This window comes from Varroa jacobsoni, unplaced genomic scaffold (assembly GCF_002532875.2).
Source record: "Varroa jacobsoni isolate VJ856 unplaced genomic scaffold, vjacob_1.0 scaffold_481, whole genome shotgun sequence".
NCBI classification, from domain to species: domain Eukaryota; kingdom Metazoa; phylum Arthropoda; class Arachnida; order Mesostigmata; family Varroidae; genus Varroa; species Varroa jacobsoni.
Genome location: NW_019213383.1, coordinates 116,725 through 139,025, shown reverse-complemented (window position 1 = coordinate 139,025; position 22,301 = coordinate 116,725). Strand labels below are relative to the sequence as shown.

Below are 22,301 nucleotides of genomic sequence, written 5' to 3'. Positions count from 1 at the left end.
CCAACAATAGTGACCTCAGGGACTTAATCGGATTAAATTTATCCGAGCTCAACTCGGCCCCTAGTCATATATGAAGCCTATGAGTACAACCATTTTATTTCTGGCCGAAAAAAACGCCATGCCATGTTGATATTCCGGCTTCTGCTTATGGTTGTTTGAGTAGTTTAGTTTCCAACAGAAATGCCGAATAGCACCTCACTAAAGAGGCTTGGTCAAATAGTTCGAATTCGCTATAAACTAATGAAGACTCTGAGATTTACTACTAATAATAATGATGAGCTACGTTTCATGTATCAGATAATTCACTATAACAGGAGGTACCGCGTTATTCTAACGCCGATTTCAACCGTATGTATACATGAAAACAGCCATGTGCTTGGTTGTAAATCATAATCAATCAAAACAAAGGGTTTTGCGCAAAATGATTTATTGGGTGTCACTAGCGAAAATCGATTCCTATTAGGCTGCGGTCATAAAATGTAAGCGCCTGCACCAGTTGTCAACGTCCAAATTCGTTTCGAGTTTTACGGTGCCAATATACGTCAGGCAAAAATCTGCTAACACTCTCAGCAATATTTGAGGTTAAGGTCGCTATTGGTTTCAATGTTATAAGACGATGTTGATTAGATAGCTGTTAATGTCGTTTTTTTTTTTTTGTATATACGACTGTGATGGCATGGTTAGTTGCCAGTCTTTATTTAATAACGCTGCAACTGTTTAGCACATAGACAAATATATTGCATTTTTAGATTAATATTAAAGGACAATGATATCTGAGCAGTATATCCATATTTCGGTCTATTGGATTATTATTCAAAAAGATGTATGTTGATAGACTTTTATTAAGTAGGGCTAACATGGACGCTTGCATGTGATGTAGGTTTTAGTGTAGCTTGGTTAACTTTTTACTCCATTACTTAATAGTGTGCCATGGATACTTTGTTAAATCGACAGCGATATTCCCATAATTTTCTTATCAGCGACAATAACCTGCACAGTGTCGCTCCCTTTAAAAAGCCAATAGCCGTTTGTGCCATTCATTTATAGATTGTGCTCCATTACCTTAACTGTTTCCCATTCGAGATGCGAAACCGTATCGTCGCCATCCTGACTGGAGCCCCCGCTTCCAGCGACACTGTAGGAACTGCATGGATGATAGCGAACCTTCTTGAGATATATAGCCCAAATACCTCCCGGCGTCGTTTCTTCGCCCCAGTAGCGAGCCGACAACGGGGACTTCTGCAAATGTTACAAAAAAAAAAAACGTTAATAAAACTTAAGATGAACAACAACAGCGAAGCAAGCTATTGTAGAGCCGTGTTTCCGTTGTTCGTCTGCAAAGGCATTCTATCACGACCCAGCGTACTTCTGTTTCATCAGTAACTTAAAACGCACGTACAACATACTTACCAAATGGTGTACACCGTAAAGCATACCACATGATGAGCTTCACTATATTTTTATTCGACTATTAATCTAAGAGCGCAATGAGGTCCAGTACTGCAGTGGACGAAAGTCAACTTACCCCCTTTTCATGTGTCAGCTGACTATTATTATTAATATATAAAATATTATACTATTTAAGGCTACAAGATTTTTGCAAAACAAATTCAAACAAGCATGCGTAAGCAGCAGAAAGGCGTCGACAATAAATAATAAACAGTGCGTAAATGCTCACAAGATACGCGAAAGGAAAATACGCTGCATAGAAATAAGTGACAGAGGGACACCAGACGCTAGTAGGTGCAGCAAATTAGTCGATATGAGTAACGTATATGATCTACAATATAAGCAATACCCTGCCAGATGCTATACATCGAATTGTTTATATCAACCGAAAAGATCCAGTGGCCACAACAAATTTAGAAGTCGAAATGATGATCTAGATTCGTCATGGCAACTGGAGCTCTTCAGCTGATATCAACAGCTCGATATATATTCAAAGTGAAGCCGACAAAGTCCATACTCTAAAAGACAAATAGAAAGCAACAGACCTAACGATTCTGTCACCTAATCTATATCTCAATTACTGCAGACGTTTCCATCTTTCAAAATCTGCGTAGCAGCATTCAAGTGTTTCACACCAGTGCTTCCGCCATGCGCCGCGTATCGACATTCATATTTATATTTGCAACTTATTCATTGACGAAAACGGACGCGCAAGAGTGTGGTCTCCTTTCTTATTAGTATACGGGTGCCCTGCTATACGATCAATGCTTGCGATTCAACCGACTAAATGAATACTAGCTTCCCGGTTCGATTGCTCAGGTGCATTGCTATGATTGCGCGTTTCGTGATGGAATATCCTTTTCTCTCATAATTTTAACATCTTCTATATCCCACGAGGCAGTGTCGCTTTGTCTTTGTTCAAATTGACATTGCCGATTACCACTGACTAACTACTCTAGTTAACATTTGCACACTAGTTGTACTTACGCTTTCTGTAACTTAATGGCAACAACTTCAGCGTATATACGATATACCACTATTCGTCGGTTTCCTAACAGTTTTGCCTGTTTCTTCTCTAATTCAACTGACTAATGCACGATATTTATCTAACAGCAAAGACGGAGCACAAGGCTTCCTCTAGTCAACTTTTTAGCCTTAGTCATACGTACATCAACTAATCCATAATTATTTCTACATGTTTGAGATGCAGTCTGAGTGAAAAAACTGAACGTTTTCCATTTAAATATAACGGGTGGACATTCTGCCTTCTGAGCACGCATGGGAAGAGTCATCAGATTCGACTGCACTGAAAATTCCGCGTGCTGACTCCGAGATCATGCATAAATGTTGGTCCAAGGCGTGCACACATGTCATAAAGGTCAAAACATATTAATGTCAGCGCACAACAAGTGACGAACTTTTTACTGAAGGCTCACATTTTTATACGACAGAATGCGCATTATAATCGCTCTTCGTATGGGAAAAATACAGTTTTTACTTAATAGTCACCTTGAAGTAGATAAAACGGCTGGCTATTTCAATATGTTTTTAGCTTAATCATGACAGTCCATCACAGAGTTATGTGTTGAGTTAGTGTGTTCGAATGTAAAGTTCGAAGTAGTACAAACAACGCGCGTCATATTAGTTGTGATAGATGAGCTTTAGCGTATAAAAAGTAACCGCTTCCTTAATTGTCGCAAAGGTTTTTTTATTGAATGGAACGCTCTTCAGGCTTACCTTCCAATGGTGATCGCACTTTGCAAAACCACGTTTTTCGCTGTGACTTTGGGTTGTCGTAGTTATTTTTGTTACTTTCTAATAAACTGAAACAACAGTATTTTGATCACAGCTAATACGCCAACCAGCCATTGTACAATGATTCCCGCTACATGAGTTATTTACAATAACAAAAAACATGTTTCTTTTACATGCGATTTATAGACGCTGCTTTTTTTTACGACGAAACGGTCAGCTATACGAAGCGGATTACCATCATAGTATACGTCAACGTCGACTCCAGCCATAATGAAAGCTCTACGGTTTATACGGTCACTTGAAATAGTCAGCCATAGTAAACATTCAACAAACAGGCTTCGGGACAGTAATGGTTAACCACCATTAACGCCAAGCGACATGTTAATCGAAATGGTCCTCTTTATCGAAAAATGAACATATTCAATTCAGATGTCCACTTAGGACACAGGAATAAATTAGATCGTATCGATGGTGCCCTAAGATTGGCACAGTGCGCGTGTTCTATGATTCATAACCAACGAACGCATTACTACAAACATGTTTGTTTTACGATAATCGCTTTGTAATTTTAGTTTTTTCATAAACTATTAGCAGCTATCGAATACAGTCACGGAACGGGCTGTATGACGGATACACCTCGGAATGATCGAAGAATCTGAAAAAACTCACTGTAGTTGAAAACTACCACATTCACAACACTTTCCCGTAGCCTATCGCGAGACTATCGCAAACTTCCAGACAAGTATTCGCTTAATACAGCGTATTAAGCCGTTTCTCGATCTGTCATCTGGTATTTTCGACCGCATAGATCTTGAAAATTTCGCCTTTATTTTTCTGTCGTACCTACATGTCCTTGCGTTGAACCAGTATGTTCACCTCATGCAGTATTTTCGTTCTTATTTCACTTTACCTTTCTCCCACCCTACCTAGCTTGATAGTTCCAAGCCATTTTTTTTAATCAGCCCATCTATGTTGTCTCCATTTCGCATGGCGTAGCACCGCACATTAATGCGGTACTTTTAGGCCACGGAAGCATGTTACGAAAGAAGGAAAGATCCGGAGAAACGCAGTACCAAATTCTGAGGTCACGTATGGGCGTACGTTCTTCTAATAACAAGCGGAATAAAAGCAAAAATAAATTTATCTTTACTACTATTCACCTATTTACTATACTATTGACCTCAATCTATTATTCAGTCATGGTCATCAGACCAAGTGAATCACGCCGATGAATCTATCGACGAGTTCGGCTCTATACTAATTTGTATATCTGCAGTACGGAGCGGTGAGTTCATCATATATGACTATACAGTACCTCAGTGACGCACTGATCCGTCGACGGCACTTGTACTGAGCAGCGTTATTCATGTTTACACTACTATTCAAACGCGTTCATTTTCAGTTTGCCAATTAGTCCACCCAAAAGAAGCGTGTCTGCGTGCGGTTGACCAAAATTGATTACACTGATAAAAGTTATTCGTACTCAAGACATGACGGTTACGTTGCCCGTAATTTATCATGTAATTGTCACAATAGTGTCACTGTGGCTCCACACAACATTCAATAGAAACCGCTTAATTTACACTACGATACGTCTCCGCTTTAGTAACAGATTGACAATCTATAAGATCTGCTTGTGGGCGCTTGGCGACATGTTTTAGACAAGGAGGGACCACGTTTCTATGTCAGGGACATTCTTGGATACAACCTACATTTGGTGCTTAGAGCGCACTACTTGTAAAAATTAGCTTTTGAGCTAGGAAGAGTAAGAATTGCGAATGTATCAAACGTATCTAAGGCGAGTGCGTTACATCGAAACGGATTTGAGAAACTTCGCAAAACGTTTACAGCTGAACTAGTACCAGTAATTTCTTTCAATTTGGGTTTCACAACCTAATTCAAAAGTTAGGCTGTGATTCTTCCCGAGCAACAGAATCGCGATTCTAAGTTGAAAGATATGCGTAAGCAGAGACTACCGATTACTAATGAACTCCTACACTTTTTAAACGTTCTAACGTATGCTTATCCTCATAAATGCATAAATAATCCTACTAGAAGACAACCGATTTCGTTGACTCATTAATCTCCTGCATCCCTGCAATAATAGAAAGTAATTCTTCACAGGATTCAAAACAGCAATCTACTACTTTCTCTTTTTCGAGATTTCTTTATCTTTTTCGGCACTTTAGTAAAGGGTCCTTCGATAATTCGAAGGCTCGAGTTTCATGACTCAGATACTGTGCAAGATACACCACTATGGTGAAGTGACGACAAAGGATTATAGTGTCTTAGAAAGTCGAGATCAAGGAAGTCATACATAATTGTAACAACTCTAATGACCATATACATAACACTGTCTGTAAAGTTAGCATCGCGGTAGCAAGACGAAACAGCCGCAATGCCGATTACCTGATTCTAACATTTACTATATTATCAAGAAACGAAAATCGATAAAATAAGCGAAACTTTTACGATTAATTCCGCAAACCTCGTGGCTAGCGCAAAATTACGTAAGCATAGCTTGTAAAGTGGCCTCCTTTAAATTCCATTGTCAGTTCTGCATTATTTCGACAGCGATAACTGTTGAACGCGGATAATGACCTAAACGTATTTTCCCAAAAAAGAAAAATAAAAAAACGAAGTTGCCTCTAGAAGAGTCGCCCCCAGAGCACGGAGAAATTTTGACCCTTTTGACCAACCAGCCATAGCCGTTGGCATTTCCGTATAAAAGAAATGAAAAGACCATTACAAATGGTAATCTCTCCGTTTGTCGTTTCTTCTATAGCTATTACAACTAGCTATTTCTTACTTTTTTTTTAGCGTATCGCCGCGGATGTGATTCAGCCTACATTGTTTGGTTCGTGTTCGACATACTTCATTCACAAATGCTCTTAAATTTTAATGCTTTAACATGGCCAATATAAAAGCCAAATTCTAATCATATCGTAGATGTAGCCGTTAATTTAAAACTTGTGTCAAGAAGCTCAGTCTAGAAACATGATTGCACGATTAGTCTGTCTGTATGAACACACTATTATAATATCAACAATGCTGGCAATTTTTCGAAAACAATTTGTCGTTTATAGTTGACAAATATTAGGTAGCGTAACATGGTTGGAAAATTGAAATAAAAAAAAAAAGACATCAAAAAGAGAATATCAAAAGTAATAGGGTAGTGATTATTTTTAATGATGATTTGTTTTTTAGTGATTACCCCTCTTCCCTGAAATCAGCTGGGAACAATACGATGGCTCCCACTGGGGTTCGCACAATGCAGCAAAAGAGCTCACTTTAGTCGACTAAGTGCATTTAATAAAGCATAACTTTTTTTTTTTTGTAAAAATTGAAATATAAGTATTGATTAAGGACAGGGATCCAGTACACGAATTTTCATGACCCCCGCCTACGCTTTTCATTTATTAAATGCAACGGAGTCTGAGTCAATGTGAAAAGCTTAAAAAAAATTAAATAGAAATACTTTTTTGTATACTTAGCGTCAAGCAGTACGCCCAAAACATAACAACTGTATTTTGGTAGCGTAAGAAAAAACTCTTGAAAGGGTGGTCTGCAACTGCATTTGTGGCTCAGATAGTTTTTTTTTTTAATATCGAATAGTGATCGAGGTTCGTTTAACGCGACAACTTTTGAAGTTTCGAGAGGCTCGTGCTCGCCTTTGCGCTTCCGTTGTGTCTAGCGCTGGGCGAATCGCTACATCAATTAAGTCATTCGTCATTTTCTAGAAAAACACCCGCTACTCGTTAACAAAAGCAAGAAGAAACAGCTAGGAAGCTTTCGAAAAGGAGAAATCCCCTTTAGCTCATAGAAAACAACGACGCTTTCTGTACTCAATAATTATGAGGCTACGCGCTCGGCCAACATAAACGGCTGGGTGAATTATTTTGATATTTGAAAAGACATTAAGTTAACGTATTACTTAACCTAGGTGCCAGTTGAAGCGTTGCTATAAACAACATTCTCTACAATTAGCAGTTTGCAATACCGTACACATCTGGTACTTTTCATCAATATGAAACGTCAATTGGAACTAACAAAATATGTTAAAATCCTACAAATGTCTTTCAAAAAGTACTATTGTGTACTTCCATTTTATGACTCACCGTGATATGAGTAATTTCTTCCTACTCAACTACGTATAAAATGTAATACGATTTAGATTTAGGACCTATTTACAGCCATTCAAATACGCTGGGTTTTAAACAACGCACTTGTGAAACTACCAAAAATACGGCTCCTTCTCCGCATTTATCATGCACAGAGTCTAATTCATTCATTTCCACTGTTTAGCATATAGTTCAACTGTGAATTTTTTGCAGGTCTGTTTCGTTGAGTTATCCCGTATGCGCATTAGCTAACGATACCTTAATGTCGCAAAATTTCAGTTCTATTTGGTAGATTTAATTCGCACTATCGAAATAACAATCGTACCAAAAAACGTTTCGTAAATAAAAAAAAAATGGCCCAAATCTTTGGAAAGCATAATGTATTTTTGCCGAACTGGCACCTTCTCACAAAGACGGGAAAACGAGCCAAGATACTAAAATAGACGTAGCAACGTTATAATATTAGCTGCACACGACGAATGTAGTGAGTGAATTCATCCGAACGCTGATACCTGCCTATCCAATCTGTGACTATTTTAAGTACTCAACGGGCACCAACGTATTGGTAAGACCAATTTTAATTACCACCTATTCTATCTAATCCTAATATGCTTAGCTTTGGAGGGCACGTCATGAGTGCTAACCATAGTAAACTATTATAACTATAAAGCTCAAAGTTGGTCAGAAAATACTAATAGGATCATCTACACGCATGCGACATTCTAAGTATCAGCCGAATTTTCGCGAATTTTCCTGATGAACGAGAAGTCTACTTTGGTGGTATGAATCGTCTCGCCTCGATACCCGGTGCACTCCTTCAATTATTGCGTAAGTAAAAGATAGCAGAACAAATTTAGATAATACTGTTTACAGGAATCTGGACAGTCGAATTGGCCCGACGTATCACGTACGAACAGCGGATCAAAGAATGTAAGCGTTAGCTGATACTAGAGATGTGAACGCTTTAGACCCAACAACCTTGTGCACCTCAAAAGCAGCCTTTCTATCAATAAAAGTCTGTTGTTTCGCCGTAACAGCAGACATTAATTTTACAGTAGTAATTGTAGTAGTAGTAATAATCATTGTGTGCAGATCATGTTAAAATGAATTATAATGGTGTTTCCTCTCCGTGCACTTGATTGATACCTTTTGTATACCTTATTGGCCGCTTAATGATTTTTAAGGGTTTTTGGCATTGGTTAGATGATGTAAGCGCAGTTATCATTAGCGATGACGATTATGATGGCGGTGGTGGGGTTGAGGTGTGCAATGCACATGTACCTCCATTCTCTGACTAACCAGGTTCTTTTTTAAAAAATTGTCGTTAAACAAAACAACTCGACCAGTATTTCTACAAAGGTTGATAATGAGAAAAGAGAAAATTGTTATATATTTGTTGCTAAATTCGCCAAATACAATACTACATCCAGTTGCAAACCTGAACTGATTAACGTTGCAGCTGCACGCTATTAATCACTTAGATCACGAATGGAGTGGCTGTACTTAGCGATATCAGCTTATCATAGATAAGGTGACCTTTTTAATAATAAAAATAGATCGAGAATCGAAAGAATTAGCCTTACAATTAAAGATTAACTGTTAAAATTCAGTTACTCACCGTGAAGCTACAGCTGCAATCTCCTCTGTTATCCTTCACTAACTAAGCAATAGTTTCTAGCCAATGATTTAGTAAATAACAAATTTACATAGAAACGAGAAGACAGATGTAACAACAGCTTTCCTAGAAGTTTAGCTGTAGCAAGTCTCCCATGGCCGACTCCAAGCAAATATCTCTGCATCCGAGTAAACAAGCGTGCACTGTCACGTTAAACAAGTGTATCGCCATTTCAGTGTTCAGGACTGAAGGGAGGCAACACTGCAAGCTCTGACAGTAAAAATGAGAGATATATAGTGACGTACTGTAAAAATATGACACTTTCAACTTCAAGTATCAGAAACCGCTCCTGATCAATGCCCACGGGTGGTTGCACTTCGCACCAGTCCCATCATACTTGCCGTCTAGAACAACTGAATATGAAACAATAATCGTGCCCGACTGAATTGCGGCGTGCATGTCTACCTGTAATAGGCTTTGCATGGGTCTTATCTCCCAGAGACGCGGTATCGGGTATGTTTGGCTCGATGGACGGCAAATACATGCTAACTTATTTTTTAGCAGTGTGACGTACTGTAATTAGAGCTATTGGCGAGTTCCCTGCTTTGGACAATCATTAATGACTACTTATTGCATGTTGACATTCGTCAATTCACGTGTTCCTAGGGGCTGCTGAAGTTACTGAAAGTACTCCAGTCGCTCTACATCTGTATAGCAGTAATACATTTCGCCTAATCTATCTCATTAAATCGTTACACTTAGATATGAACATTAAGCTATCGTACTATTGTCCGTTAATCCTGTCGTGTCTTCCACGTTTTGTTGGCGTCCCGACTTGGCCGCAATTGAAGACCAACATAACAAACGCAATAGTGAATGACTAGTTCCATCGAAAGCTTTCGTCATAACGAGATGGAAAAACTATCTTCTTCTACAGTAAGCCAACGCACTCGCGCCCTACGGGACTTTTTTCACATATATCTTGATGTTTGGCATTGCAGTCTATGTTATGTAATATGGTGCTAGACTGGTAATAGGTGGTTTGAATACATGGATTTGTGTGGTATATTTCTGGGAAACCAACCGAATGGAAAGCTTGTTTAATCAATAACCAGCAGCACGGTAACTTCATTCGTTATCATTTTAATTTTTTAGTTTTTTTATTTATTTATTTATTTATTTTTTTAATTTATTGCACATCACTGCGAGTGGTGTGAACAAAGTGAAATAGTGTACCGCAATACTTGTTTATTCTATGGTGTGGATAAATTCGAATGACAACAAAGTTGTCGTGCTGCCGATTATTAATTGAATAGGCCCTATTGGGTTATATTAAAAATTAAGGCCAACTAAAGGCCACACTATTGAAAAATTCAACCATTAAAATATTGCAAATGCACCTATCTCTAGACGTTGCTCTTTTTGTCAAAGCTGGCTGACCGGCGATAAAACGTGTTTACACTCATTAAAGATAAATACAAGCCTTCTCACTAGTCTTATCAGTTATTTCTTTTAATTTCTTCGTATCTAACGTACTCGTAACGTCTATCAATATGATCGTATAACATCTTTGCAGGTGTGTACGCTGGCCGCGGTCGTACACAACCTGTGTTATATATCTACAGCGACTCAAACAATTAACCGAATCTTTGACACGCTGTCCGAAGAGTCAGAAGGAAATTTTCGTTCACTTAATCCTATAAACCCGTCTGTTCGCCCGTCCGCCAGCAACGTCGTAATGCCGAACGGCGACAACTAGCATCACCGGCAGCCCTGTCAACCGCAAAAACCCCGCCGTTCTGTCTGGGCTGTTCGCAATAGCTGCAACACTCTGGCGGCATCACCATAGTAAGTGTGTCGGTGACGTTATGCGGATTCAAGCTTTCCCTTTAGAAGCGCCGCTAGAAACACCCTTCTCGTATCATCTTCATCTAACTGACAAAATGAAGCAAATAGACCGTGATAATTCTGTACGCAGTCTACCCTATATAAGCTCCTGCTGCTCCAACTTTGGTCCCGATGGCCTCTCAAGGACAACGATCATACAACTCAGGGCACTATCTCATAGGTGAGAAATATAGAAGAAAATTTAAAACGAGTTTGTTCGCTCAAGTCGGAGTCACCGCTGGTACTGTTTGGGAGTTTCGCGGCTGCCGCAACGAGCAGCCGCGGTTTTTCATTGACATCAACGCTTGACCACTGCAGCTGTCATAATCACCTGACTCCGCAGCGTTGTTTTTTGGCTACGGCGACAACGTTAGCTCTGGTCTTAGTGGCGCTACTATCAAGCAATCATTACCACTGTCCGTATCCAATTCAGTACTATCCCATCGCGTGTGTACGTATGAACGAAGGGAATGTTTATAATTTATTAGGACTTAGATAAAACGAACAGAGAAAGTTCACACAGTTTAAGTATGTTGACGTTGTACCAACAAAAGCTTCTAATATAATAAAGACTAAAGGAAGACGCACTGGACGTAGATTGAACGGGATATGTTAATAGCCGTGGTAGCACTTGAGATTGTGCACTTATCCATGGCGTGTTAAGACTGTCCCTTACTGTTTGAGCATTATTAAAAAAAGTTTACTATTGATAAAAGAGTCGACAATAGGACGTAAAACAGTGGTAAATAGAGTAATTCTTACGCAGAGCTTCGCTTACTTGCTGAGGCGAGCAGTCCATGGAAGCAAGTTAGTCTAATAACAGGAGCTTCCGGGTGAACTTCATCTGAACCGCTGCTGTAGATGTTGGTGAAATTGATGCTACAGTTTCACTTAACATCGCCGCAGTAAGTGTTTGATATCCAAGGCCGAACTACAAAACAGTCAATGGCACGTTTAACGTATCAGCAGCAGTAGCAGCAGCAGTAGCATCGTAATTACCGCCATTCCTAATGGTAGCGGCTATTGGATGAACTATTCTAGTTCGCTGACTGTCACTTAGCAACCGTCGCTGCTTTCCAAAACTGAGCACCAACGTCACCCGCTGATACTCTGATCTTTTTTAGAGGGCTTCCCATTACTATCGGGAAAAATAAACATGACAAACTCGACCAGCGGCAGTAACCACTTCCTTCGTTTAGTTGCACTTCGGCGTCGCCCCCTAAATTTTACCTGGAAGATATTGTACAAAGGAGACAGTGGCATGCGACGAGAAAAGCCTGTCTTACTTCACTTGCTATTCATCGCGTTTCTCTCTATATCACAACAGAGCGAAGCATGGCACCGCACCGTATAGAAGACTGATACTAACAACTCACATTGGAACCAACTTAAATCAAGCTCTGCCCGAGGAGTGGTTTTCGCTTCCGAGCTTTCCTTCTAAGCTGCTGTCGCTGCGCCTACTGCTAAACTGAAGTTACACTAGCAATATCCAAAGTGGTTGCGGATATGGGATGGGACACGACTCTGAACCAGTCACCTACTGCTGCCGATGTTGACAGACAGCAAAGTCGTCGAACGACGACTTTTCATCCGACGAAATGGTCGCAGCTGCAACGTGCATGCAATGATGATAATGCTAAATAACACTGGTCAACACTGATGACATTAACCCCAAGAGTAGATCCAACACGCAGAGCAAGTAGAACTAAACGGAATGCCGTTCATTCCGGCTGCAGTAATAACACTTACTGTGTGCCACCGAAATCAACCAGCTGTACCCAACTCGATTATTCCACGCCGCCGCTCTCCATTACGACAGGACTGGCCGCCGGCACCTCACCACTTGCACAGGCGGCGACACTGTAGCGCTGCTGTTGCTATAGCGGCGACGGCGTCGCCGTCGTCGCAGTTGTTGCTGTTACTGCAGTAACAACTGGCGCCACCAGCGAGCGGATTTACACAATTCATTCTCTACCATCGTAATAAGCGACCAGCAACGATCGATTTGGCTTTTCCCCATCTGTCGTCGTTTCTATGCGTGTCTGTCTGTTTAGGAAAGGCAGAACACCTCCGGCGGTCGTCACCCAGCCTGCAGGCAACCAGCGCTGCGGCTGTGGCAACCAGCTGTATGAGCAGTGTAAGTAGCACACTGGAGATGGTCCCAGTGGAAGCAGTGGTTGAAGCTGCGATCACCGGCGTTTGATGTTTGCAGCAGCCTAGTGGTAAGAGCAGCTCCCGAGGCCGTCACCACTGCTGATGCGAAGAAAGAAGCAGTGGACTGTAGCACACTGGTAAGCAGCAAGCCAGACAGACAGTCAGTCAACAGCCTCTCTACAGCGTTTGCCTTGCCGTTACGGCCGTTCTGTTGCTATTTCTCTTTTGACCATCGGCATTTTGCTGAGTTGTACTGGTGCTGTTTTGACGGTGTCGATACCAGCCAGCAGCGGCTGCTGGCACCGGTGATCGACGACCAGAAGGACCGACAATCGTACGGCTGGCTACGTATTACTGTCAACACTGTCAGCCTATACCATTATTGTTGCAGTAGGTAACGTTATGCTGCGGTCCATCATTAAGCTGTGAAACAACAGTGCGAACCGCGGTGGCGGGGGCCGCTGCTGTTACTGATGCCTGTTATTTATCGTTCAAATCATACAAATACTTCTATCGTGACTGCAGTTTGCGATACTAGCAGCGGCGGCAAGGTTGGAGAAAAACTCGCAACAAAATTAGCTCGAAACGAAAAGCTCCTTAGTTTTCTGCGAAAGTGCCTAGTAACTTTATGCCAAACAGGGGTAGGGGAACGAGGGCAGTCGATGCCATGACACAAGTCATAAAAAAGAAGATCTGATAGTGGAACGATAGAAGCCACCGAACACGAGGGGAAACCAGTTGCACTCTACAGCAGTAATGATAGAACCGAATTGTGCTCAACAACTTAACAATTGTCTCTAACTTGGAGAATAAATAGGTGGTAAGATTACTGTCAAACAATACAGAGGCCTGTTGGAAAAGGGACAGCTATGAAAGACACTAAGTATAGAGGTCAGTTAAGTTAGGCGGATTCACCGCAGATGCAATCTCTTGCCGGGAGTTGCATAAACCGTGGCAGTCAAATCTGCTGCGGCCTTCTGACGATTAGAGTGTCAACGACGAACTCTAAATCGTTAACATTTAATGTCATTCTATCAGGTGGCCAGTAAGCACGAACAGAGACTGGATAACTAAAGACGCAGATTATTTCTTCGGAAAAGCCCATGGTCACCACCCAGACTATTGCGCGCATGCGCTAATTAGAACCTGTTGTAGAATAGGCTGCTAACAAAATGCACTTGTTCTTCTCCTACGTAACTCTTCTTGATAGCTGTGAATAATTGTCACACTCAAACTTATTTCATAGAGGCCAGCTGCTCACATCCACGATCATTCCGTGGTCATCACCCGAAATATTACGCGCATACGCTAATTAGAACCTATTGTACCAGCTAGAATAGGTCGCTAATGAAATGCACTTGTTTCTCTCTTATATAATCCATATTGATAACTCAAGCTTGTTATATATAGGCCATCTGCTTACATCCACGATAATGCTAACCCGCCGTACAAACTACGAGAATGACGAACGACACACACATGACGCTATCGAAGAACACCATTCAATGATCTGTATTCTATTGCTTCCATAAGCATAATTCGCGCATCACCTATACACTAAAAATTGGGTACCTGTGAATAATATTAACATCGTTCGTTAACGACATGCAACAAAACAGGAATACCTGTTTAATGTTGACGTCTGAGTGACCGACCACAGCGTATTTTCGCCGCTTGGTTGAACCACCTCTGCGCTGATATTTCCCTCTTCCACTACCCCTGCCTTTAACCCGCCTGTGAGCCTCTCGGATTGTAGGGATCTGACGGGTAAACCCGTTGTTGGCGCCCTTGAGGTAGATTGAAATTTTGGCGGCACCTCGCCGCACTCATTCATGCGGATTCGCGGTCTAGATCTGCGTCGCTATTTCGGATGCTGGTTCTCGCCGCCAGGGCCGACAATGTTTTGTTAGTGGCGAAGTGGCAGCAGCGAGCCGGCTCTGCCTAGTGGCCGTGTATAAGTGTAGTAGATGATTGGCAAGAACTATCCGTCTCAGTTGGTCATCAACATTCTCGGAGAAGTTCGCTTGTCACGAGCTAGCTGGCGCGCGTTGCTTGTGTATTCCGTGTGCTTCCTATTCGACGTATATCGTGTGTGTCGTTTTACGACGAAGCTGTCAGATATAGCATCGAGACAACAGTCGTACCGACTTATCCGGCCTCAAGATGGCTAATGCTTACCAAATATCAAATCTGCTCGACAAGATGACATCGGCGGATAAAGACTATAGATTTATGGCCACTAACGATCTGATGGCCGAGCTGCAAAAAGACTCGATCAAATTGGACGACGAATCGGAGCGCAAGGTTGTCAGCATGCTGCTTCATCTACTTCGCGACAAAAATGGTACTGCTTTGTAGATGACAACAACAAAAACACGTTCTCCGAGTACAGCCTGCAAGTTGAACTTTTCTAGTTCTTGAATGAAAACGACAACGACATAAAAAGCATTCTCTTTACAAGGCACCATCGTGACTTAGAATCAGGGAATGATAACAGCAAAACAAAAGGGAAACAATAACATAGTGAAATAGCCCACGTTGGGTCTCTGCATAAATTCGACAACTGAAATGCAGTTATCTACTGAATACACTCTCACCAGCGGTTTGCTTAAGCAATAATGCTTATGACTTAGATTGGCTATTCAAAAAAATTCAACGAATCCAGCAAGACAGAGCAGCGGATAGGAGCAATGCTTAGAGGGGAGGCATTATGTAGCCTAGTCGAGTAGAATAGTGGAAGAATTAGGCGAAAGCTTGAAGTACAAGTGTGTTCTTTGTTGACAATATCGGTGCATTTTCAAGGAATATACCATATTTCACACGAGCATGAGCGAGTAGCCCATCATTCAGTCAATAAACGGTTTTGCAATAAATATTATAGTACCTTGCCATTATCAATCATACAGACGTACGACCCAATACCCAACGATTATGCGTTCTCTGTTTAATGTTGTAATACTTCACTTGGCCCCATACGGTATTCAGATGTATTTCGTGTGCATAATAATATTAAGTTCGGATTTGCTGCTAGCTAATTTTGTATAGAATAGTAGCGTAATTTGAAGCAAAAGTCATACCTGTATTTTATTGGTATCACTCAACGGAGATGATATCGTTAGAGAGATTACTGTAGACATGAAACGCATTGGTGATAACGCCGATTGAGTACAATTTAGTTACGTGACACTTCAGCTCTCGCTCTAGTTGTGAATGACTGAGTTGAATGTAGCCCGCGCTACCGCTATTTTTTTGCGCGCGCAGTCCAAATTCAACGCCGGGGTCTCCAACTTTTAGCAAAAATAGTTCGTTGACCTTTCGTTGATTTCTGGTAGTGATCTGAATCTAGACAAGTTGTTGTTGGCGAACGACATTGTGGGTTATATTCACACGTTTGCTACTTGAGCTGATGTTGAGAATTATTCCTCATGAGATGCTTTTTGATATTGCTTTGTCGCACGTTGGTAATAAGTAGAAGTGCTTTATTTAATTCATAATATTAAAGAAAAACCGTTTCGCTATCAATCGAAAGTTAACTAAACGACTATCATCTAACTTTAATGTAACATAATTTTGCTGTTTCACCTGGATTAAAAAGAAAGCTATCTATAAATCCTATTACTAGTCGCCAGCCAATCATACTATACGAAAATGATCTTTAGTGCTATTAGTGGCCCCCTATTAATGCTGGTTGTGAAATTGACCTTTCCCAATTATATATACGTGCAATGAATGCATACTCATATGAAGTCCTAGATTTGAATAAGCACTACTTAGTGACCATTAAGCGAACATTATGCAATAATGATTAATAGTATTCAATTTTGAAATCTTGTTTGATGTACCCGGTACTCTTTTGCAGGTGAAGTACAGAATCTTGCCGTCAAATGTCTTGGCCCATTGGTCAAGAAAGTGAAGGAGTACCAGGTTGAGCAGATCGTTGAGACCCTTTGTAAGAATATGGTCAGTGAAAAGGCGGAAGAGCTGCGTGACATTTCCTCAATTGGATTAAAGACTGTCATCGCTGAATTACCTCCTAATTGTGACACACTAGTAGCCTCAATTTGCAAAAAGATTACCACGCGGCTAAACGCTGTGGTGGCGGAGAACGCATCAAAGCAGGAAGAGGTTTCGATCCAATTGGAAGTGCTCGATTTGTTTGGGGATCTATTAAACAGATTTGGTGGTAGTTTACTTATGTATCATGCATCGATCCTTGAGGCGCTTCTGCCACAACTTCGAAGCCCGCGCCTGGCGGTTCGTAAGCGGGCGATCACCTCGATTGGGTAAGTTTTAATTTACTAGATGACACCTAACGATAGTCTCGCTTGTCTAGTTAGGCTTAGTTTTGGAGCCATCGAATATCTGTGAGGGTGCATACAGACGCCACGATAGGTGATTACTGGTGTATACGCCACTTGGTGAAATACAACCTCATCCATAGGACGGCAGCATATTGCGCGAATATATATATACACACAAGTGTTTGTAAATTTTCTATTACTGCTATAATTAGTCCTTCTCTATAAGCGGAATAATAATTATTATTCTTTCTCTTATAGATATTTAACTACGTCATGTTCGGACAATCTGTTCAACAAGCTAATGGAAACTCTAATCCATGAGTTGGCAACAGCCACGAACACGAACGCATCCGTGACTCGAACCTATATTCAGTGCATTGGAACGATTTCGCGGCATTCAGGCCATCGTATTGGGGGGCACCTTGAAAAACTTATGCCTTTTTTGACTGGATTCTGTCGACGAGCTCATGAACATGGAGATGAACATGGCGACGAATTACGCGAGTACTGTTTACAGGCATTGGAAATGCTAGTACGAAGATGTCCTAAGGAAATTACTTGTGAGTATACTTAGACGATATGATGCGGCAATTTAAATGAGTTTTTTTTTTATCAAGCGTTTTTGAATGGTTACATTCCGTAGCCATAGATACTGGTTTTCTCCTATATTTTTCGCATAGTTGCGAGAAATCTTAACCTTTAAGAATAGTTCTAATCTAACGATAAATTTGACCAAGTGAGATTTGTTGATTCAACGCCTAAATGATTACACAGTTTAGAGCTAACACTTATATAGATAAAAAATCAGTCATCGATTGTGTCAGAATTCTGTAATTTGCGTGCCTGCTATATATAGCACTGATTTGAATAGACTATCTAATGTGGGTCCGTATACTATTTTTGTGATTTGTTCACTGCTCTTAATGCAGGCTACATTCCGTCAATCATTTCCATCTGCCTAGATTTCATCAGCTATGATCCGAACTACAACTATGACGATGACGAAGATGGAGAAGAAGGAATGGAGACGGATGGCGAGGAAGCAGATGAAAGTGACGGCGAAGCTGAAGAAGAGTATTCGGACGATGACGACATCTCATGGAAGGTGCGCCGTGCCTCAGCAAAATGTCTTGAGGCTGTCATTGCCACGCGTCACGATATGCTTTCGGATCTATACCGGACAATCGCTCCACACCTCGTCACTCGCTTCAAAGAACGCGAGGAAAATGTCAAAGTTGACATATTTAATGCATATGTCGCTTTACTGCGTCAAACACGTTCAACAGGACCACGAGGTGATGAAACAAATGCGGCTCCCGTTCAACTGCTCAGACAGCAGGTGCCTAGTTTAGTGAAGTCGCTGACGAGACAACTGCGCAAAGAAAAGAAATCGATTAAGACAAGACAAGGCTCGTTCCATCTCCTTACCGAGCTATCACTTGTGGTACCTGGCGCACTCTCAGACCACATATCGGCCTTAATTCCCGCGATCCAAAATTCCTTTTCGGAGAAAGAGAAAAACACTTCGTCAAACATGAAGATCGATACACTTGGTTTTCTTCAGTGCCTCATTTCGAATCATCCAGTGGCCGTGTTCCACCCGCACGTGCCTGTGCTTGTACCAGCAGTCGTTCAAGCAGTGTACGATCCGTTCTACAAGATCAGTTCGGAAGCATTGAATGTTTTGCAGCTGCTTCTTCGAGTGCTACGCCCGTTCGACGGCCAGCCAAACGCTTTCAATTTTTCACCGTATGTTCCAGAAATCTACCAGTGCGCCCTAGTCAAACTGAAGGCCACCGACATTGATCAAGAGGTAAAGGAACGAGCAATCTCCTGTATGGGGCAAATTATTTCCGTCCTTGGAGATCACCTGCGGGAGGAACTTCAATCGTGTCTACCGATATTTCTTGACCGTCTTCGCAATGAGATTACTCGACTAACGACGGTAAAAGCCCTAACACAAATTGCTGGCTCGCCTCTTAAAATTCCACTTGACATGATTCTCTGTGATGGAGTAGCTATTTTGGCTAGTTTTTTAAGGAAGAACCAACGCGCGTTGAAGTTGAGCACGTTAACCCTTCTTGATACACTATTTAAGCACTATCCACTATCTTTAAACGCAAACATGGTAAACTGCATCATGAAGGAGTTACGCGCACTAATCAGCGAAGCCGACCTACACATTTCACAGTTGACTCTCCATCTGCTAACGTCAGTGGCACAAGTTCATCGCCAATCATTACTGACGGTAACAAAAGAGATCCTGCCGGAGATCCTGGTACTAGTGAAATCTCCGCTATTGCAGGGCGCCGCCTTGAATGCAATGCTCGAATTCTTCAAGACCCTTTCATACTCGAATGTCGATGGTGTAGGCTTCCGGCAGCTTCTATTGCTACTCACAAGTTTAGTGTACCAACAAAGTCAAACAAATCAGCCGATTCATAAAAATGCGTATCACTCGATAGCTAAATGTGTAGCTGCTCTAACTGTCGCCAACCTAAACAATCCGGAAGCGTGTCAGGTGGTGCCTCAATTCCTTAATGAAATCGCTAACAACCAATCCGCTGATTCCGTGCATCAGTTCGCATTATTGGCCATTGGCGAGATTGGCAAGCATGTCGACCTCAGCAATATTCCCGAGCTCAAGGTTGTGCTGCTCAAGGCGTTCGAATCGAATTCAGAGGAAGTAAAGACAGCCGCTTCGTTCGCCTTAGGTAGCGTAGCCATTGGTAACTTACAGGAATACTTGCCCTTTATTTTGTCAGAGGTGGATGACCACCCGAAGAAACAATACCTACTGTTGCATGCACTGAAAGAAACCATATCCTGCCAAAGTGGAAATGCGGCAGCGGTTCATGCGTTGCAGCCGTATATCGAGGCAATCTGGATGATGCTCATGAAGCACTGTGAATGCGAAGAAGAGGGTACGCGGAACGTGGTCGCTGAGTGTCTCGGCAAACTGACTCTGGTCGATCATGAGACGTTGCTACCTCGGCTGGCTACCTCGTTGGACAGCCCAAGCGCATATGCCAGGTCCACCGTGGTAACAGCCATGAAGTTTACTATATCCGACCAGCCGCAACCGATCGATGCTCTACTGAAGGATGATATCGGCAAGTTTTTCAATGCTCTCAAAGATAGTGACCTTAACGTCCGTCGTGTAGCTCTTGTAGCATTCAATTCGGCGGCACATAACAAGCCTGCACTTGTGCGGGATCTCCTGGGACAGGTCATGCCACAGCTTTACACAGAAACGAAGGTGCGAAATGAGCTCATCCGTGAGGTGGAGATGGGTCCGTTCAAGCACACCGTGGATGATGGTCTCGATTTGCGGAAGGCCGCTTTCGAGTGTATGTACACACTTCTCGACTCCTGCATGGACCGTATTGATATCTTCGAGTTTTTAACACACGTCGAAGATGGTCTTAAAGACCATTACGACATTAAAATGCTTACCTATCTTATGCTTGTGCGGCTTTCGTCGATTTGCCCATTGGCATTGCTGCAGCGCATGGATACGGTGATCGATGCACTGAAGGTTCCATGCAACACCAAACTCAAGAGTTTTCCAGTCAAACAGGAACTCGAGAAACAAGAAGAACTAAAACGGTACGTTGTAGTTTAACTAACGCTTATTCGTTATCTATGTGGATTTCTATGTATAACAGTTATTATCAATCTTCAGCAGAGCTTTCTGGTGCGTTGGTGATTTTTTTGCCCTAAGAAGTTAACATGGTCTTAGTTTTCCACATGCAAAGGCTAACGGATTGCACCAACAATATTAATATATGACGGTTCAGACATCGTTATTCTATCGTAGAACCGGACCTTCATTACAAACCACAACAATATTAGTTTTTTATTTGCTGTGCCATCTGAAAGACCGTTGTACTCAACCGTATCTGTGTTTTCTATAGTTAGCATGCCTAATTCCTGAAAAGCCTTCTGCCAATTTCCGCTCCGATTCATTTGTAGGTCGGCCCTTCGTGCTTTCGCCGCGTTGCAGCAAATAACGGACGCAGAAAAGAATCCTCAAGTGGTTGAGTTTACAAATCAGATCAAGAGCACACCAGATCTGCAAGCGATCTTCGACGGCATACAGAAGGACTCGAATCAAGCGATAGGATTCATGCATGACAGTAATGTTGAGGAAAATATGGTCTATTAATTACCCAATGACAGCTATTGAACGTTAACAGATTGCCGGTGCATCGAAGCTGCACTGACCGACCGACCGATTCCTGTATTGATCGAAGAATAATGATGATTAAGAATGGAGTAATGTCGTAATCCCGTTGATGTCATCGGAAGCTGGGCACGTAGTTGTGTATAAAAAGAATGACGAGATCATAAACATATTAGTTATAGAAGTGGTAATACGCGAAAGAAAAAAATGTTATGAGATACGAGCAAGTACCCTAGAATGAGACTACCCTTAGAACTGTGTGCAAAAAAATGTGGATAGATAAGGTAAGGATGTTACGAGAAGACTAGACACATTTTGCTGTTTACAGTGAGTGTATATGCTTTTGGCGCTCAAAAGCATGCGAAGGAAACATGTCTCTCAGTGATCGAATAAATAAAAATGATAAATAGAATACAAGTAACAAGAGTACGTATGTTACAATTTTCAACCCTTGACACCACACGACTCTTCGCTATTTAGTGGAGCGTATTTTTATTTAATAACAAAGAATATTAAACATGATAAATATAAAGAAACCGTGATGACCATGTCGATAGTAAGATGTTGCGTATAGTATTGTTCGGGTATAAAAATAATTTCGCGGCAGAGAAGAAAATATTTAAAATGATCTGGTTAGACGCCGAGTGTGAATGGACCTGGGATTAGCAATCCTGGAAAAAATGCGAGACGCGTAATGACGGCGGAAATTCATCGCAAGAAAAGCACCCGAAAGGACCCGAGAGGCAAAAAATCGCGTTTAGTATGGTCGATGGTCACTTCAATGTAAAATAAATGAATAAAAATAAAAAACGTAATGAAAGTCGTTATGCTAA

The 22,301-nt window shown here is 41.5% G+C and overlaps 2 protein-coding genes across 6 annotated transcripts in view; one reads left to right on the top strand and one right to left on the bottom strand.

Annotated features, from left to right (window-relative positions):
- The window catches only part of Rgl (Ral guanine nucleotide dissociation stimulator-like), a 24,535-nt gene extending 8,393 nt beyond the window's left edge, over nucleotides 1–16,142 (bottom strand). The window contains exons 1-3 of one of the 5 annotated variants that reach the window (XM_022833857.2): nucleotides 12,204–12,732; nucleotides 11,606–12,057; nucleotides 1,063–1,239 (exon numbers count right to left, since the gene is read on the bottom strand). In XM_022833857.2, coding sequence (XP_022689592.1) covers nucleotides 1,063–1,239; nucleotides 11,606–11,626 — 198 coding nt within the window. In that variant the 5' untranslated portion in view covers nucleotides 11,627–12,057; nucleotides 12,204–12,732. Of the gene's footprint in view, nucleotides 1–1,062; nucleotides 1,240–11,605; nucleotides 12,733–14,553; nucleotides 14,604–16,058 lie in introns of those variants that run through there. The other 4 variants (XM_022833856.2, XM_086968471.1, XM_086968470.1 and 1 more) reach the window with 4 other exon arrangements.
- Nucleotides 14,869–22,301, top strand: Cand1 (Cullin-associated and neddylation-dissociated 1). Its single transcript, XM_022833851.2, has 5 exons — nucleotides 14,869–15,325; nucleotides 16,841–17,264; nucleotides 17,541–17,842; nucleotides 18,212–20,891; nucleotides 21,258–22,301. Exons 1-5 carry the CDS (start codon nucleotides 15,145–15,147, stop codon nucleotides 21,448–21,450), a joined length of 3,780 nt encoding a protein of 1,259 aa, XP_022689586.1. The 5' UTR covers nucleotides 14,869–15,144; the 3' UTR covers nucleotides 21,451–22,301.

What these genes read in the sequence shown, in the direction of transcription:
- Cand1 (XM_022833851.2), top strand. Translation starts at nt 15,145, where the DNA reads ATGGCTAATGCTTACCAAATATCAAATCTGCTCGACAAGATGACATCG. An exon ending in TCTACTTCGCGACAAAAATG is followed by an intron (nt 15,326 to 16,840) that starts GTACTGCTTTGT and finishes ACTCTTTTGCAG; the next exon opens with GTGAAGTACAGAATCTTGCC. An exon ending in AAACAAGAAGAACTAAAACG is followed by an intron (nt 20,892 to 21,257) that starts GTACGTTGTAGT and finishes ATTCATTTGTAG; the next exon opens with GTCGGCCCTTCGTGCTTTCG.